The sequence below is a fragment of the Plectropomus leopardus genome, chromosome 15, assembly GCF_008729295.1.
Source record: "Plectropomus leopardus isolate mb chromosome 15, YSFRI_Pleo_2.0, whole genome shotgun sequence".
In the NCBI taxonomy this organism is placed as follows: Eukaryota; Metazoa; Chordata; class Actinopteri; order Perciformes; family Serranidae; genus Plectropomus; species Plectropomus leopardus.
In genome coordinates this window covers 8973775-8988925 of record NC_056477.1, presented here as the reverse complement: position 1 = coordinate 8988925, position 15151 = coordinate 8973775, and the positions used below count along the sequence as shown (strand labels likewise).

Sequence of the window (15151 nt, the reverse complement as noted above, 5' to 3'; positions counted from 1 at the left end):
TGGGCTCCGACAAGCTCACATGGTTTTTTATTGATGGCATGATGCGAGGGCATGATCATCACCCTGCATCCCTGCATCCTCTGTGTGTGTGTGTGTGTGTATGTGTGTCTGTGTATGTACTTACAGCATGATGAAACCAAGCAGCACAGATTCTAGATCCATGACACTGCATGTGATGTTCATGAAATCTTTTCTGAGGGCCTCTGTGTGTGTTACATTTTGAGTTATTGGGGAAGTGGGAACAAAAGTTGTTTCATTACTGTTTAAAAACATTTCAAAGGCATTCCTTTCCTCAGGCAGCTTTCAGCAGCACACAAAGACACTCCACAGACATTCAAAACCACTTCAGTCACTAATACCTAATCTGGTATTATATCTTCTATATTTGTGGCAGTTTTAATAATACGACAAGAATTGGTTATTCAAGTACCAAAATATTATGGCTGCCAGCATGTTGCAAGAGAGTAATCTTTTACTGCTTTTAACCAGAGGATTTTTTGGAATCTATATGTACCATAGATGAGGGGGAAATGATTAGAATCACTGACAGACAATTGTGAATGTGCATGTCATTTATACACACAAATGTTTATACATTCCTGGCATTTTATAGCGTAAACAATCAAATGATTCATTCGAAAGGTAATTTATGACAATAGATTAAACATATACTGTGCAGGAATTGTCAGTTACTGTCCGTAAACAGTATCACCAGCAAAGTGAAAGTGAAAGACAACCCCTGCTTGGCATTTGGCCTTGCTATATTCACAACTTTTAACCACACTTTGTCCACTAATTTTGGAACTTCCTCTTGGATGCATGCTGCTTATGGTCTGAAACCTGGTGGCTACTTTTTTAACAAAGTTTATAAAACTAGGAATGTCCCAAAAACAGCAAAATAAGAAAAAAAAAGAAAGAAAATACAGGCAAATGGCTCTGCATATACACCACCACTCACTTCTAGTGTGTCATAAGTGATAGTTGAGAGAGATTACTTTGGTATGAGTCTGTGTTGTTTTGTATCAAAATCCTGCCTTAGTCCATAGTATGTCCATATTATACCTTAAAGTAATAAAAACATTCATAGTTGGAGCTTTACTTTACATACTGAACTTACAGTTAGTGTTTTTCTGCTCACATACTGCAGAGCTCTACATAGTTGCTTTGTGAATCACTCGTCCTGTGATTCAAGATTCAAGAGGTTTAGTTATTCCTTAGGGGCAACTGGTTTTCCCGTAGTAGCAATAAAATATAAGAGTGCAAGATAAAAACCATACATAGTAAAAAAGACACGTCAATACAGGAGAAAAAAATGTAAAAAGTACAAAACCCACTAGATTAGGGAAGTAAAAGAGAAGAAAAAGGTGAGTTTCTGCTTAAAAGTAAATATCAGAAACCAAAAGAGGAACTTATATATTTTATTTATTTTTATTTTTGGTTTCATGATTAGATGTTTGTCTTTTTTCTCCTCAATACTAATTTTAACAATATGTGCATGACTTGCTGAAAGAAAAGGGATAATTTCTAATATTTCCCCAATTACCTTTTTTCTTTCTTTTTAAAAACATAAAGACAAACAACACATTTATAAAACACGTTTGACTGCACAAAAAGATCCCATAATGTGATCAGAGTTAGGCTTTAAAGTAAATACTAGCATAGGACAGAGTGTGTAAAGATAGAAACCGGTTCACACCGATAGACAAAGAGAGTTTTTGTTTATGTAACCTGCATATCCTCTGTGGGAGGAAACTGGAGCACCTGGTAGAAAGAAAAAGTCTAATTTTTCCCTTCTCTCTTTCTCTTACTCCTGCTTCTCTTCAGCCAAATCCTCCCATCCAAAGAAGACAGGACTCACATCAAAACCCACTCCCGCCTCCGCCTCCACCTCCACCCCTCGCTCTCGTGTGTCTAGGGACTCCACAGCACAGTCCGAGGGGACAGATGCAAGGACCAACCGCAAATCAAACACTCCCTCCTCTTCCTCTATACCCCAAAATACCCCCGCAGAGACTCCTAGCCAGCCCAGGGAGTTAAAATCCTCGTCCCTTTCCTCAGATGCCTCTTTTAAAGCCTCAGGCAGTGAGACAGAGGGAGCTCAGGCTGCTTCTAAACCTGCTTTAGAGCCTAAATCTGATCCCAGTGCCTCTGCTACGGGCGAGGATACCCACAAGGGTACTGAACCCGCTGTCCAGTCTCCCCATATCAACACGTCTACAGAGGACACTTCCTTCACAGAGGAACAGACAGAGAGGACGGGAGGGGATGGAGGAGAAGAGGAAAAGAAGAGCGGACAAGCAGAGTCTGCTGTGGAGAACAGCCCGAGGTAAAAATGTATTAAGGACATGAGAGCTGGTGAAACATTCTTTATGTTTGTCTTCTCTACACATGGTTTCTTAAACGTACAGAGTTCAATCATCAGGTGTACACAGTAGCTTCACTTAGTCACAGTTTAATTCATTGTGTGCATTAATGTCAAACATTAGCATTTGGTGGGCACAGCCTTCCAGGTCTTAGGGTTAGGCAAGACATTTGTATAGCACATTTCATACAACAGGGCAATTCAACATGCTTTGCAGAGCAATAAAGTAGAAAACATAATAAAAAAGATTTACAATGAAAGATTAAAAGGAAAAGATATAATAGGTGATATTGATTACTGAATGATTAACAGTTTTAAAAAATCACCATTAAAAATTGTTTTAAATTATTTAAAATCAAATTTAAAAATAAGTTTGCAGTCACTATCGGTGACAGTGTAAAAAAGGAACATTTTATCTTTGACTTAACAGTGGTCAGAGTCTGGGCTCGTCTAACATTATCTGGGAGGTTGTTTCAGTTTTGTGCTGCATGATAACAAAAATCTGCCTCTTGATGTTTTTTTCTAATTCTTTGGACGGCCACTAGGCCGGCCCCAGATGTCCTGAGGCTCCTAGAAGGTTTATATGTCACAAGCATGTCAGAGATAAGTTATATTTGGGTGCTGAACCACAGATATTTATACACAGGCAGCACAATAGTGAAATCAGTTCTCTGAGTGACAGGTAGCCAGTGTGAAGTGTTAGGATTTAACACATGACTGTCTTGTTGCTTTTTCTGCAGGTCAGCAGACGGCCAAGCTGAGAGGTCACACGGCCTCAGTGTGAACACGGAGCACGCCGAGGTGACGGTGATCCCCGACCGGCCGAGAGACAGTCAAACAAGTGACTCTGACTCCGACGGACCAATCCTGTACCGCGATGAGGAGGAAGAGGAGGATGACGAGTACACAACCAGTATGGCATTAGTTTTGTAACACATCACTCAATACCTGCAGGACGAACATTTCAGAAAAGCTGCTCATGGCTACACATCATCACCTGTGACTTGATGTGTGGGTAGATTGCGTGAAGCATTTCATTAGAATTTGGCATTTATTTTGTAAACGCTGGCTGAAAAGTGAAAGGAAAAAGAGGAGGGGTGTACTGCAAAGTAAGATTAATGGTTTAATGAGGTATGTTGAGCCTATAGCTGGTTTTCTGTGTTACAAAGGCGGCATTCTGTTAACCTGGCTCGATCACCATTCATGCTGCAGATCAGAGACTGAAAGTGCCTTTTATCAAATGTATCACTCAATAACTCAATAGTCAGTCTGTGAGTGATTCAGATTCTCAGCTGAGGGAATACTTTATACTGTATATGCTAATTTACTGAGCTGCAGGTACATTGCATTTGTAATGCCAATGAATGAAGCCATGGAATGACAGCACAACAAACTGTATGGATCATGTTGTGTTTTATTTCAGAGATGCAGAAAATCTGAGCAGGAATATTGTTTTAATTGCAAGGTTGTTCTGGGGCAGTCTCAGAACTAAATTTTGTTTTTGAGTATAAAGTTTTAATCAGCTGCGTCAAGTTTCAAGTTTATTAGCTGCCGAATGTGCAGCTGTCGAATTAGAAATAAATGCTCCGCTTTGAAAGTGCAGTGATTGATAAAATAAATATATTCACTTACAAATTTACACAATTAGTTACGTTCAGCCAGCATTCCTCTCTTGCCAACAACACTTAAATATTTTCAGACGTGCAATCTGTCAATTTTGTGCAGTTGTAGAGTCAAATGATGCACCAAATGCCTTTTATGGGAGCAGTAATCTCTGACTGGGTTTTAGGGTTTGTTGAGCCAGCTTGTAATGATTTGTTGTAATATTTGGAACCCAGAAGCAGATGCAAAGGCAGAATAAAAGTTCAGCGAGTTTAATAGTTGGGCTGGTTACTGGCAGAAGACAGATTGGTCAAAGTGGAGTTGATGGAGACCGTGGACAGGAAAGCTGAGGCGAAATGTAAGAGGGCTGAGCAGGCAGAGCAGTTTTTTCTGACTGAGTCCTTTCTAATCTTTCTATCTAGTTGTTGGTGAGTGCAGACACAAGGAGTTGATGAAAAAGTCATGTTTCAAAATCTAATTGAGAACACTCAAGCTAGAAAAAGTTTGGAGTGGCAAACAATAGCTACCAAAGCAAAGAGCAAAGAGCAAAGAGTGGAAGTGAAGCTTGGGTTCTTATACAGAGGCTGATGAGCAGGAAATGAGCTGCAGGTGTGAAGTTTTTGCCAGGTGCTTGATTGCAGTAGCTGTGCCCTCCAGAAACACACACACACACACACACACACACACACACACACACACACACACACACACACACAGAGAGAGAGAGGGGAGGGGGAGCAGGGGAAGACAAGGAAAAGTGGAAAACACTGAGTTGTGTGACACCAGCTAATGTAAAGAAAGCCCAGCTCCATCAAACCTGCTTCTTAGCAAACCCCTTAGGTCTAGATTTTTATTTACATTTCACAGTTATACATGCTCTTTACAGTTCACTGAGTCTCTAGTTACTTAGGTTCCTCCTGTACTTTCACATCAATTGTACATTTTAACAAGTCATAGTCATGTACACCTGCAGTTTGTTGTATAAGTCAGGCTGACAGAGTTCTAAGTATTACTTAGTTTAGCATTAGAAAAGGAGAAAACAAGTGATCATTTGGAGGGTTTCCATTAAACCTCAAACTGTGCAAATTGAAACAAATCAGTTAAAAAAACCCTCCCATTTATCACAGAAAAGTTTTTACGCTTTTATGAGTATAAAGTTTTAATCAGCAGCTCTTCGCTTTCATAGGTCACATGTTGTACAACAGTCAGTCTGCACAGGTAATAAGTTTTTAAATAGCTATGGCGATGCACTTGTCAGTAGAAACTGGCTCCCTCTGGCATGATGCAGCACGTGCTACAAGAGGTGTTATTGCATCGCATAACTCTTCAAAAGTTCAGCTGATCAAAGCTCTTTTTTTTTTTTTGGTTCGGCAGCTTAAACTTTCTTTGTACTTTCTACTTTCTTTTATACACTGTTGGTAGTGTATCCCATAATAAGGTATTTTAGAGATTTTTCTGTTTTTTGATAACAAATGTAAATGTAAAGGAGGGACCTTCATGCAGAACAAAGTCAGTGGGGAGCGATGGATGTTTTCCTCCTCTATTTTATCAATTTTTGATTCATAATTTACATTTAAAGTTTTGAGGCAGTGGTTCATTTTGTGTTGTGTCAGAACCCTCAAATGCTACATAATAGTTTAAATAGTGATTTATCAGACGTTAAGAATATAATAAAACAAGTGAAATTTAATCGCTTTATCGATAGGCTGTGAAATATTGTCAAAATATATATGCAATATGTTGCCGTGAGCTTTGCCTGAGGAAAAAACTCATTTGGTATTGTTTGAAATAAGCAACGTTTTTTTTTTCAAATAACGATTTATTGATTAATTGATTGTTCATTTTTCAGATGAATTAAGGAAAGTGCTGACAATCTGCTACCTTAGTAACAAAACAATATATCACAAACTTAAACATCAAGAACAGTGGACTGTTGAACAGGAAGAGTCCTAAAGGGTGGACAGCTACCTCCTTTGACTTAAAAAATCCCAATATATTGTCTTTCTTACTGTAGCGCAATACCTTGAATCATAACATCTGTATCGTGATATGTATCGCAGATTCTTTCAATTACACAGCCTTAATGTCAACAAGTCACTGTTACTGTGTTGGCATCTCAATTGTCCATGCAGGTTGTTTCAAGGCCCTAAAAAGCCTGTAACTATCTGTGTCTGCCTTCCAGGTGCTTTGGCCATTAAGATCCGCCGACGAGACACCCTGAACATCAAGCTGGGCAACCGACCCAGCAAGAGAGAGCTGGAGGAGAAAAACATTCTGCCGCGGAGCTCCGAGACAGAGAGACACGAGCTCCGCCAGCAGATAGGCTGCAAACTAGTCAGGTACACACACACTCAGCGTGCTGTGAAAATGTAGTTAGGTGTCAAATTCGCTGGTAGATTTGGCTGAGCTGAGGGGTAATAACAGAGAGTGTTAATTGTTTTTTTGGCGTAGCTGTGGGCGGTGTACTCGAACAAATGATGCACAGTCAAATCTGTGCTGAAGTTTAGTTTGGTCTTTTCTATCTAATGAGGCAGAAAGACTAGATTTAATAAAAGTTTGGTTTTTTTTTACAAATGTTACTGTGATGATTGTTTTTTTGGTTTTTTTTGTAGATGTAATGTTTAAATTAGTTGTTGTTGTCTGCTTGTAGAAAGTATGTGAACACATATATTTATTCTCAGGCGCTTGAGCCAAAGACCCACCACAGAGGAGCTGGAGCAGAGAAACATCCTCAAACGTAAGTTTCTGAAATGCACTACTGATCTGAGCGGTGATGTGATGCATGTTTTTAGTAATATTCAATTTTTTTTTTTTTAATTAAAAAAAAATGGTTTTTTTTTAAACATCGCCCATGTGCCAAGTGCAAACTCTCGGTTAGGATTCCTTTTTTGTTCCCTCATTGTCCAGAAGTAGAAGTAGAAGAAAACATGAAGATTCTTATTTTAAGGTGATTATACACTAAAGAAAACATACTTATTATATTCCATTCCTGCCTATATACTCCTTAAATCCTACACACTGGACATTTTAGAGCTTGCCAAACACAGCCTAGGTCTTATCTCTCAAGCTTGAAATCAGTAAACAATATCCCGGTGTAGAATTAGCTAAAAAAAAACAACAGCAACAACAACAACAACAAAAAAAACGCCGTTGCTGCAGTACCACTACAGGTTTCGAAAGATCCATATTTTTACAACAGAAGCACTGTTTAGGAATTACAGCTGATAAAAGTAGGAACATGGTTAATTGAATCTTTTGGATAAGTGACTCATAAAATGTTCTTACCAACTCTGATTTAATTCTCTTTGAAGCTGTTTTCATGTCCATTTTTATTCTTTGCACAGAGAGAAGGTCCAAAAAATTCAACAGTTAAATCATGTGTCTGTCTAATACAATGTTCCATATTTGAGAAAGAAAATAGATCCTCCAGGTTACAACAGGTTCTGTTATGGCTATAACAGCAACATATTGCCAGATACAACCTTGTGTCTCATTAATCAGATAAATTAGGCAGATATGTCTGTCTAAATTATGAGTTACTGTCTATTAGGAGCTGTGTGTCTCCTAAACCGAGCTGATGTGGTCAGACACACCAAGGTCTGTGTTATTTTGCAGACTGCCTGGAAATTGGGTTTATAGACTCTTACTGTATTTTCTCTCCTTACTTTGGTCACAGTAAATCACATTTATGAAAGTTTAGTTGGTTCAGGTCAGTTAGTTGAGCTGCATTGTGCACAATACACACAGTAGTCCTGATCAATATTAAATAGACTGTCAGTGAAATTGGTGTGTAATGCTACCAAGCAGCTTTGTTCTCTCTGCTGGAGAGTTGGCTGACTCGTTTTTGTGCCAACTTTGCATCTCAGAGACCTAAAAGAAGCATTTAAGCTTTGGGTATTAGTTGGTTTGCCCATTGCCTAACTGAACCAGCTCAAACAGCTTTTTCTGCTACTAAAGACTGAGTAAATATGCTTTATGCAAAGTGGAAAATTAGTAGAAAATAGACTGCAGTCACCAAATTCAAATTCTAACACAGAAATCTTTGAATACATAAGTGTTATGTCCACAACAGCTGTGATACTATTAGATTGTTACATAACTTGACAGTGAAACATGAGTACAAAAGAAGTTGAAGTTATCTGAAAACTTTTTTTCTGATTTAGTTTGTGACTGCAGTTTAATCATAACTAGACACTGTCAGTTCCTTTAGAGTGTAACTCAACACATTACATATACAACAGCTGTGAAACTGTCGGGATGAACTTTCGTCTCCACAACTAACTGCTGTAGTGATACTGATCTACTGATAAAAATAGTGTTGAGGGGCATGTGAGGATGTGTTTACTTTTGCACCAAGGGACTGCAACCAGTTGGTTTGCAACTTCAGTGCATGGCATGCATCTGGAGGTGGTGATACTTTTAAGTGTCATTGTTTAAAGTGTAATAAAGGTCTTCACAGGTCCAAAATGAGAAACCCAGGCCATAATGGACAAATGGTCAATGGACTGGGCTCAGACTCAGTTGACTGAAATAAAACATTGATCCGAAAATGTACGGGTCCCGAGTCGGGTCTTAGCGTGCAGGGAGACCCGTGAAGACCTGGAGTGCAACAATAAGGTCACAGTCTGGTCATAGTAGAGGTAAAACATAGCCAGCCAATGATGTGTATAACAAGAGGACTAAAGCAACAGAGATTTATTGTGTTTCTTTTCCTTCAGGGTGAAACAGAAAGAAAAAAGTAGTTCAACACAGTTACTCTGATGATGGGAAAGAAGAGTTAGGTGACCAGTTCCTTTTTTTAGTCCCTGATGGGACCACTGAAGGTCAAGGAGTTTACCAGCGTCCCAGGCCAAGTCACCCACAAGCTGCTCACACACATTTATATATTATACATCCATGAAGGCGCCACAGCAGAGAATGCATTACAGATTGAACTTGTGTGATTCGTTCTGTCTCTCTAGAAATCAAAGGACACAATTTCCCCTTTGGCTATTGTTTGTGTTAAGGCAATCAAACCGTGTCACAGCCATGGACACACTTTAATATGTCGAATCACTACTTGCTGTTATAAAGAGAAGCAGAAGCTGGTTGCAGACACAGAAGGTGTGAAATAACTCTTTTGTCTTCCTGCATGCAGAAAAAAATGAGGCAGAGGAGCAAGAGGCCAAGCAAGAGATTAAAAGGAGACTCTCAAGAAAGGTACTGTAACACCAAACACACACACACACACACACACACACACACACACAGACACACACAGGAGAGACAGAAAGAAAAGAACATAGTGTCTATATTTAGCTGCTAATATGTTTTGCTCTTCATGAGTCATGTTAGGAGGCAGGAAACAGACTTTGTGTGGAGAGAGCAGCCCATCTAGTGGACACAGATGGAAGTGACGTTTGTCTTTTAGCTGAGAAGTTTTCTGTCTCTTCAGCTCTTGAGAGCAAAGACAACATCTGCATTAGAAACCCTCTCAGTGATCAATACAGGCTGCAATAATAAAATGAAACATAATGTTAAAGACATGTACAGTATGTTAGACTTCGATATTACTTAAAAATAAAGAGACACATTGTGACAACCATTCTTAAATTTTGATGTTTATGATTTAATTTCTCTCCCTCTTTCTGTTTGTGTGTCTAGCTGAGTGTGAGGCCTACTGTGGCAGAGCTCGTCGCCCGCAGGATCCTGCGTTTTAACGAGTATGTGGAGGTAACGGACGCCAAGGATTATGACCGGCGGGCAGACAAACCCTGGACACGGCTTACTCCCGCTGACAAGGTGCATAAGTCAATAGGCTATGTTGTAGATTCTTGATTTTTCGTTTGATTAATAGATTGACTACTTTTTCCTTTATGTTATCGATTCATCAACCTGTTACTCATCAGTGTGACATATCCCATACATTTGTAACATGAAGTTTTGTGTAAGTGAAAGTGCAAGTGAACTTGATGTGGTATAAGGATTTTAAAGCACACTTCGTGGCCTGAATTCCAAATCGTAGGTATTAATCTGAAGCTGTATTAGCCTCCACTTTTCTATGGAGGCTTTCCACAAAATGTTGGTTGCAAGGATTTGTTCCCATTCAGCCACAAGAGTATTAGCAAGGTTGGGCAATAAGGTCTGGCTCGCAGTCTGTGTTCCAGATCACGCCAAAAGTGGTGCTGGATGGAGCCAGTGTCAGGGCTTTGTGCACAATAGTTGAGTTGTGACGTTCCCCGATTTGGCGCAGGGGATGAGGGAAGTAACAAAACACAATTGGAGTTACGTGTTTAAACAGAAACTGTGAAAGAGAGCTAAAATTTAGCAACAATCCAAAATCAGTAAACACAAAAAAATCACCCTCTGTCCAAAATGGAGTAGCTATCAACAAGTTAAGTGCACTACAATCATTTTCTCAGTCCTCTGTCCAACACACAGCCACATGCTTCTTCAGTCTTTACATTCTCCTGATCTGCAGAGTGAGCGCAGGTGTACACCATCAGGTGCACTCAGTCACTCTGCATGGTGAGGAGGAGAGGAAGGTGGCACCTGGAGAGGCACAAAAAAGGGGCACACCCACCTTTCACCTGTAACATAAGTGCTTCCACACCAAAACGGGAACTAAAGAGCACACTTCTTTTGACTATATAATGCATGTTGCACTTAATGCTTAGCACATGTAATTTATTTTGCTCCATATTAATGCAGTAAGAATAGAAGTGCATGAATGTATCAGATCTACTGAACTAATGTCATCAATGTCTTCATATAACCTCCTCATGGAGGTAAAGAGTCCCTCAGACAGCTTCTCTGTCAAACCGGCCCTCTGCTGTTGATGTTTAGAAATACACAGCATACAAAGATCACACATCTAATGTCTACCACAAATTTTTAATTTTCATCACCTAACCAGTAAGCAGTTCACACAAAAGACCAGGGTTTAGGGGAGAGGGCTGTAAAAACTGAGACAAACAGGGGAGAAGACACACCTATATAGGTCACAGCAGGTGGCTGAATTGATGAGGCACAGGTGATTTGAATTAGCAGGAGAAAGAAGTGTGGTCTTAAAGAGTGTGAGATTGTGGAACAAATGTGAGATTTCAGTGGCCAGTCAAATATAGGGACTGATTAGTCAGAAATACTAGTCCGTTGAAACTTTATTATACCATACCATATACCATATAACTTTATTATTTTATTTATATATTAAAACTTCAATTATTTTATCCATGCACACACGTAAATTACATAATAATACATTCTGATAATTGATATTATTGTTATTATTTTTTAGCGGCAGGACAGACTGTTTGCTATGCCATATGAAAATGCCATTGTAATAATGAGACTATTTAGATAAGAGTTATTTCCCCAAACAATATAAATGTTAACTTTTATTTAGTGAGTTGCCGTCATGCAGTTTTCAAATTGCATGGTGCAAAGGGCACACATTTCATATTTCATTATTTTAAAAACACTTTGGTAATTGAAACATGTGATTAATGATTTCATTAGGCTCTCATACGCATTCAACATCTGATTTTACAGATTACATTGGGCTCTCTTTTGAACATTTTCTGAGTGTTTTCTTACTTTTAGATTAGTTGACGAGTCTAAGTTTACAGTTTTTATTTAATATTTTTTGTATGCTTTAATAAAAACGTACTTTTTGAATATAAGATAAAAACAACTTAAGTGTACCCTAAGAGAACAACAAACAAGACAGGTTTGTTGCTGTCTGCAGTTTGTATGTGGTTAGAGTGGAAAATACAGCTGTGTGAAAGCTGTGCTTTTGAGTGTTTGCAGGGGAAAAAGGTGACCTTGTCCTTCTACATTCATTTTTGTCATCATGTTTGTGTGTGTTTTTGTCCTCAGGCTGCTATCCGTAAGGAGCTGAATGAGTTTAAGAGCCGAGAGATGGAGGTTCATGAAGACAGCAAACAGTTTACCAGGTACTCGAGCGCTCGATGACCTTCACCATATATCCAGCTCTGACGATAACTCATTAGTAATTTATCCTTGTAAATCCTGCAGCTTATTAGCTCACACTGATCGATATTTATAGTACTCTGATCCTCCGAAGCCATTTCCACTAACCACATTAAAGTCATGATAAACACTCCAGTTCATTATCAGCAGGCATTGATTGTCAATAAAGTTCAGGTTCACTCTCTCTTATTAGATCTGTGAGGCATCGTTTCATATTGTAAAGCTGTGCTAAGAGAGCCCGCCAATAAAAGCTAAAACATATTTAGATTACAGTTTTTCCAGAACAACCGAATAATGTTTCACTAACTAATATCAGTTAAAATTTTGTATATACTTTCACTGTTTGCATTAGAAGTTGCATCACTAAGAACTTTCATTTAGTCGAGCTGCAGTACGAGGATACAGGTGCTAATATATTAAGAAAATGTATGATTACACTTTAAGATAGAAGTCCAGCTTTTTACACAGTAACTGAAACCAGTGGCACATTTATTTAGTGCTGCAGTGTTTGGTTATAAATCTTCAGCACAAAAATATCATCACACCAAACCAATTTCATTCCCTAAAGCAACTGGCTGCAGCCCAAGACAACTATAAATTCATTTTTCGAGGGTGGGTGTTTCACTGTTTTTGTGCCTGGTGATGATTCATTTTGGATCAAAATGTAACAGCAGTAGATCATTAAATGCATCACTCAATTAAAAAAAATCTGTGTGCAGATACTAATTTTGCTGTGAATGATTGATCAAATGTATTATTATTTTTATTTATTTATTTATTTTGGTGCTTTGAGCACCACGAGGCGAGTGCCATCTAGTCCAATGATATTGACGAGAACGCAGACATCTCTGCAACTCACACCAAAACAGTCTAGATTGATAAATAGCACCACGTGTACGAGGAACAATTTGTATCATTGATTTTTTGCGGGGGGGGCTGTCCCTTTAATTTGATCAAATGGATTTTGTTGCAACCCATGTAACCATAAGACACACATATATCTTTGCTCTGCAATGATAGCAACTGGAGAAAAGCTCCAAAAGTGATTTGTAATGACGGATTTGTAGATTTTCTATTATACTGTGTAAGATTGTATTGTATTTCCAGAAACTAAAGCTGTGTGTTTGCGTCTTCAGATTCCATCGGCCCTAAGTGCGCTCGCTGCCAGCTAGACGTCAGCACCACAAGCTCTCTGGTCCACAGCTCCCAGCAGTCCCCCGGCCCTCCTGACCCTCCTGACACAGCTCAGTCCACTTTGCTTTGGGATCCTCCTGCACCTGATGATATGTATTTCTGTCTAAAGTGACAGCTACAGGTGTGCCTTAAGGCCTCGGCCATCCATGGACACCAGTGATACATTTGCACATATCTATAGTCGGAACAGTGGTATGTATAGCGATCTGTTTAGATTATTTATTATTGTATATGACCAGAACCTGCTGGTATATGATGTTTTTTCTGTGTTGTTTTGGTTCACTTCAAGACATGCCATGAGAGGTTCCAGGGAGGAGAAACTGGCAGAATTGCCCTCTTAGTAGTGAATGTGGCTCAGTAGTACTACAGAGTTTGTGTACTTGCCAAGGTATGCCTTGTCATACTGCCAAATAGCCATATATGGGCTTCCTCCTCAAACAGGAAGTGGAAGTGATTGGATGGTTGCATGCTGTTGTCAGGGCCTGTGTCATAGATCAGAGGGGAGGAGAGGCAGTTTGTTCAGCTCCGATGTGCCTCTCGGAGTTGAATCTGAAATACTGCTGTTCATTTTATACATATTTTAAGTATATTGCCACTAGAGGGCATTATATCATAAGAGTTATGGACTGTGAGGATGAAGATGTGGATGCAGATGAGGAGTAATAAGTGAGTGTTATATTTATTTCTGCTGAAGTTGAGGGATTGGTGGAAACCTGAGGCTTTAATAGTGAAGTGCAATGGAAATGACTCCCAATTCTCGCCAATTCTAATCCCTCAGCGATCCTCCTGATGATACACGGCAATCATGTATCATCATAAATCTTGTGTTGAGTTATTTAGTGCAAAGCTCAGATCACAAAGTGCTGGACTTGCTGTTTTGAGGATTTTCTTTGACTTCATGCTGAATCACTCAGAGTGCCTTGTTGCCAAAGAAAAAGCAGGAATTTGGTAGTTTGTTGGTCTTCTGCATTGAAAGTTTTGATTTTTCTGGCAAACTTCCAATGATGGTGTTATGAATAGAGAACAGGCACAGAGAGTTTCAGCACTGAAGCAATCAACAGGCTCTCGGTGAAGTCTAGAAGAGCTTTATTTTCCATTTCCGTGAACATGCAATTTAATCTGTTTGCAGCCTGTGAAAGATCCGTACAGAGTGCTTTGCTGACAAGTGGTCCTTTTACACCTTGCTCTAACATGCACCTCGAATCCAGCTGAAGAGATTTGTTTTTAACAACATGCAGATTGATTTGCTCTTTTGAACTTTTTGGGAAATACAATAAAACAATTAGTTGATCTCAATCTGCAACTGTTTTCACAATTGATTAACCATTTCAGTCATTTATTAGGTGGCGATTTAAGGCTGTTTTTATCATATATGACTTAATACTGAAAACTGTCATGGTTTGGAGTTGTTAAAACAGGAGGATAAAATGGGCAATTTGAATCAAAGTTTAACAAAATGGACATTTTCCATTATTTCTGACATTTTAAAGATGGGATCAGATTATTTGATAGTCAAAACAATTCATAGTTGCAGTGCTAAAATGCATCTATTCACTCTCTGGCTGAGTGTTAGATTAAAAGATCCATCCAACGAACAAGCGATTAGCTTAATTTAGCATTAACCCATGAAGCAGAGGGAAACAGCTCACCTGGTTCCTCACATTTCTTTTGTATAAGCGGCAATAACCCATTCAGTGTGTGGTGAAATGGAGCTCAGTGTAGTTGACAGAGTTATCAGTTCAGTGTTCCCAGATGCCACCAAAAAGTTTGAAAGTATGCCACATGCCACGCCACTGGCAAAAAATGCAAAGGGCTTTTGAATATGGGCTTTTCCAAAAAGAAGTTCCTATTCCTCTATTATCACATGGAGGACAAAGCAGGCACACAGGAGGTAATGAAGCAGCACAATGTGTTTCTTTAATATTCAAATGCTGTTTGGGATTAAATTAATATTTTGTGCACACTTGGCAAGATGTTTATACTTCATAAGACTGAATTAATTTTCATTGTCAGGAGATTAAA

General features: G+C 39.0%; 1 protein-coding gene across 4 annotated transcripts in view; it reads left to right on the top strand.

The window, feature by feature from the left end:
• phactr2 (phosphatase and actin regulator 2) overlaps window positions 1-14383 on the top strand; it is a 45291-nt gene extending 30908 nt beyond the window's left edge. For all 4 annotated transcript variants that reach the window (XM_042501718.1, XM_042501720.1, XM_042501719.1 and 1 more), the window contains 8 exons: window positions 1825-2326; window positions 3103-3275; window positions 6147-6303; window positions 6646-6701; window positions 9102-9163; window positions 9608-9745; window positions 11822-11898; window positions 13072-14383. In XM_042501718.1, coding sequence (XP_042357652.1) covers window positions 1825-2326; window positions 3103-3275; window positions 6147-6303; window positions 6646-6701; window positions 9102-9163; window positions 9608-9745; window positions 11822-11898; window positions 13072-13087 — 1181 coding nt within the window. In that variant the 3' untranslated portion in view covers window positions 13088-14383. The remainder of the gene's footprint in view (window positions 1-1824; window positions 2327-3102; window positions 3276-6146; window positions 6304-6645; window positions 6702-9101; window positions 9164-9607; window positions 9746-11821; window positions 11899-13071) is intronic.
• The last annotated feature ends 768 nt before the right edge of the window (window positions 14384-15151 follow it).